Raw genomic sequence first — 3,573 nt, forward strand, 5'->3', positions numbered from 1 at the left:
TCACACTGGCGAGTTTGTCTGCCTGGAGCATTTGCGTTGATGTTCATTGATGTTTGTAATGCAAGTAAATTGCCTGACAGAAAACCAGGGTAAAAGAGAATGTGTCCCTGTAAATTGGTAAGCATTTAACACTGCTTTTCTGGCTTCTTCACAAAGTAGATCCAACTTGCCATCACCTCCTAAAGGAGAAAAACATGACTTACAAAGCATATGCAAGTAAATTTATTCTTATTTTACATTTCTACTCCTTATCCTAGCACCTATATTCCTTTGCATTCTCTTTCACAGTACTTGGACCCAGCTTGGCTCTGCCCTGGTTAGCTGTATAATCTGAGATTGATTCCGCTTTGATCTGGAGTTGAAACAGAGCAAAAAGTAAACGCAACAGTGCAGGTGGATCAGCAGACAGTAGAATGGCTTATTAGACAGTACGTCACTGTGTAGGATTGGGATACGAAAGACGTATTTTGTCGGAAGAAATTTCCAACCGGAACCTCCTAGTTCCTGGCCTGTCTGCTTGCCTTGCAGGAAGGTGAAACCAGCCAAGCTGTGGTGCTGGAGATACCACTATCCTTGGCCAGTTTTCTGCTTTTGCTCCACAACTCCCCAGCCCTAGAGAGACTGTTGAATAGCAGGGAGGTGAGAAGCGGTGGCTTTCAGCCTTTCTCTGGAAGCCACTGGCACAAGACATGAGAAATCTTGAGCCCTGAACTCCTTGTCTCACCTGCAGCAAAAATCATTAAAAAAAATTACTCTGAGGCACTGAAATGGGTACTATCTTTTTTTTTGCTGGGGGGAGGTGGGTAATCCAAAAAACCCCCGAAGAAACTAAGGCCCAAGCAAAGAAAAATATTTGCTATTTTGAAAGCAAAAGGATAATTTTTTATTATATCTCTATGGATGAGACCTAGCAGGTTTTCTTGTGATTGTGTGCTGGTGCGTGCAGGAAGGCCCTGACCAGTGCTCTGCCAAGCATGGCCTTAACTCCCAAACCAGCCTGTCTTCCTGACTGTGCCCTTCAAACTGCCTCAAATATAAAGAAGTGCAGAGCTTGAAAGTATTAATGTTGATGGAACCTGGACTGTTTATGCCCTAGGAGCCACTCATTTCAAAATGTAAGTGTTTTCAATGAGAGACTGCAATGAATAAAACTTCGTACTTAGCAATATCCAGGTCATTGATGTTGTAGTGAAATACAGTCTCCCCACTGACCACCAGCTCTACAGCGTTCCACATACATATGGTATCTCTTCCAGAATAAGCTGATGTCCATCTGCCTGCAGGACAGCTGGAAAAGGGCAAAGCAGCAGTGACCAGTACTGTATTTGTTTGGTTCCCTGTGAACTCTGAGTATATCTAGGTCTTGGTGTTTGTGAGGGTGAGGAGCAAGTAATGGTGTTAATGTAGTTAAGTGCTGTAAAAAACTCCCCACAAATCCTATTGGCTTTAATCTCTGGCTTCACTATTATTACATTAATGGATCTCCTTTGAATGAAGCCTCCACCCTCTGTCACTTCTAGCAGTAAAAGGCAAGAAATTCATTACGTACTTGTATTTGCTATTAACTGGCACAGCAGCTGTAAGAAATGCAATGTATTTATTTGTAAGTACCACCAAATAAGACTAATTCAAAAGGAGTCTCCAATAAACATTAAGATGGTGCTATAGAACAGCTGGAACATTAAGTGAACAATCCTGATAACCCAATTGTTCATTGACGCATAATTCATTTCACTTCTGCTGAAAGAGTAATTCCTCAGGACGTTAAAGACTTGAGATTTTGTGAAGCTAAGAATCAAAACAGAAGGGACAAAATCCTCTCTCGACCTGCATCTTGTTTAGATGAATTAGGTGCTTTTTGGGTTTATTATGGTACATTGTATAGTGTTGCTGTAAATTAACAAGAACTGGGGAAATAAGAGGACTGGCTGATAATGCAATTACAGCCATGCAGAAATGCCACGTGATTCTGCCTGGGCTGCCATAGTTTAATTTTTTTTAATTCATCTTACTCCATTGACTTGTTTTATGAGGCGAAAGCAGATTTGTGTATAGTCAAACAAAAACCCTTTTCAGGTTTTAACAGGTTGTCAAGGCTGAGACGGCATACTGACCAGTATACATCAGATATTTCGGTCTATCTTTTAAAGGTAAAGGCAGGTAGAAGTACCAGTTCTGCTGTAGCTGTATGACTTCAAAGGGTTGGCATTTCCTCACCGAAACAGGCATGGCTCAAACATTTAACCCAGCCGTGTCCACCAGCAGCTGCTTGCAGCATTTTAATTTAACTTATTGAAAAACTACTGGTTCATAAAGTGGCAGGCTTTCTGCTTCTGCTGTTGTTTTGTCATCCTCATCAGACAGCTCTCCTTGCTTTCTAGGAAATTCTAATGGCAATCTATTCTCAGTTACAAAATGGATGAAAGAGATGAAATCTCTGCACTTCTAGCTTTAAATTCATCCTAAAGAGGAACAGCTAGCCATGACATGCACTAGTTTCCCTAGGTTGAGGCCTGGTCTCTCCTGGTCCATGTTGGGTACATTGCAATGATCTAACAACCCCAGTGACAGAATTCGCATGAGTTGCCAGTAGCCTATATATTGTATTGACTCATGCTCTTTGTAAGCTTCCAGTGTCAACCAAATACTGATTTGGCTGCGACTGAGTTAATCTTTCCTTTTTATTGCACCCATGTAATCTCAAGCCTTTATAATCACTAAATTTGACTTGTATGTCTATGATCTAATGTATTCGATTTGATTTATCTTGCAACTTTAGATGGACTTTGCTAGGCAGAAATTTTTATTATGTACCCTCTTATAGACGGAAGGCATTAGAATGGAGGAAAACTTAAGACATTGCAAGGCTCAAGACATTTCACAGAATCATTAAGGTTGGAAAAGACCTTTAAGATCATCATTCCAACCATCAACCCAACACCACCATGCCCACTAAACCATGTCCCGAAGTGCCACATCTACAGGTTTTTTGAATTCTTCCAGTGATGGTGACTCTGCTCAGTCCCTAATAAGCAGAAAGTAGACTATAGCAATCCTTCATTTATGACAAATCTGAACAAAATAACTACGCTGCTTTAAACGTTTCTGTTTTCTGAATGTCATTGCACCTTTGGGTATGCGTGGTTAACTTCTCCAGTGGTAGGTAAGTCTGTAATGCCCTGAAGCACTGCTGCACTGGTGGATCTGCTGGGAGGCCATTTTAAGGCCTGCAGCATCACTCCCGGCAGTGCAGCCCAGTCAGTTCAGAACTGGGGCTGCCAGGCAGCTCGCGCAGCACCGCTCGCACTCTGGGGGTACCTGCCACCTGTGTTATCTTAATTGCTGGGAATTACAGGTGAGCTGTAAGCAACAGAAGTTACTTTGTGTGCCAGGTACTTGGCTTTATAGCTAAATTCGAGCATAAACTCGTAAATCAAAGCTGAAAATTTATTTCAGACTGTGTTTTTAATGAGGTTTGTGTAATTGGAAAAGGAACACACACACGCAGCGTAACGGAAGCTGCTTTTAGCGAACACAAAAGATGGAGGTGTTTGCGCTTTCTGAGCCGTAGTT

The 3,573-nt window shown here is 41.8% G+C and overlaps 1 protein-coding gene across 1 annotated transcript; it reads right to left on the minus strand.

Moving 5' to 3' along the window:
- On the minus strand, positions 1–2,229 carry LOC104622256 (chromosome unknown open reading frame, human C10orf53). The gene is given in 4 exon segments (XM_010288991.1): positions 1–184; positions 1,169–1,236; positions 1,239–1,288; positions 2,115–2,229. Coding segments are annotated over 4 exon segments (417 nt in total).
- Between the last annotated feature and the right edge of the window lie 1,344 nt (positions 2,230–3,573).

Source organism: Phaethon lepturus, unplaced genomic scaffold (genome assembly GCF_000687285.1).
Source record: "Phaethon lepturus isolate BGI_N335 unplaced genomic scaffold, ASM68728v1 scaffold10116, whole genome shotgun sequence".
Lineage (NCBI taxonomy): Eukaryota > Metazoa > Chordata > Aves > Phaethontiformes > Phaethontidae > Phaethon > Phaethon lepturus.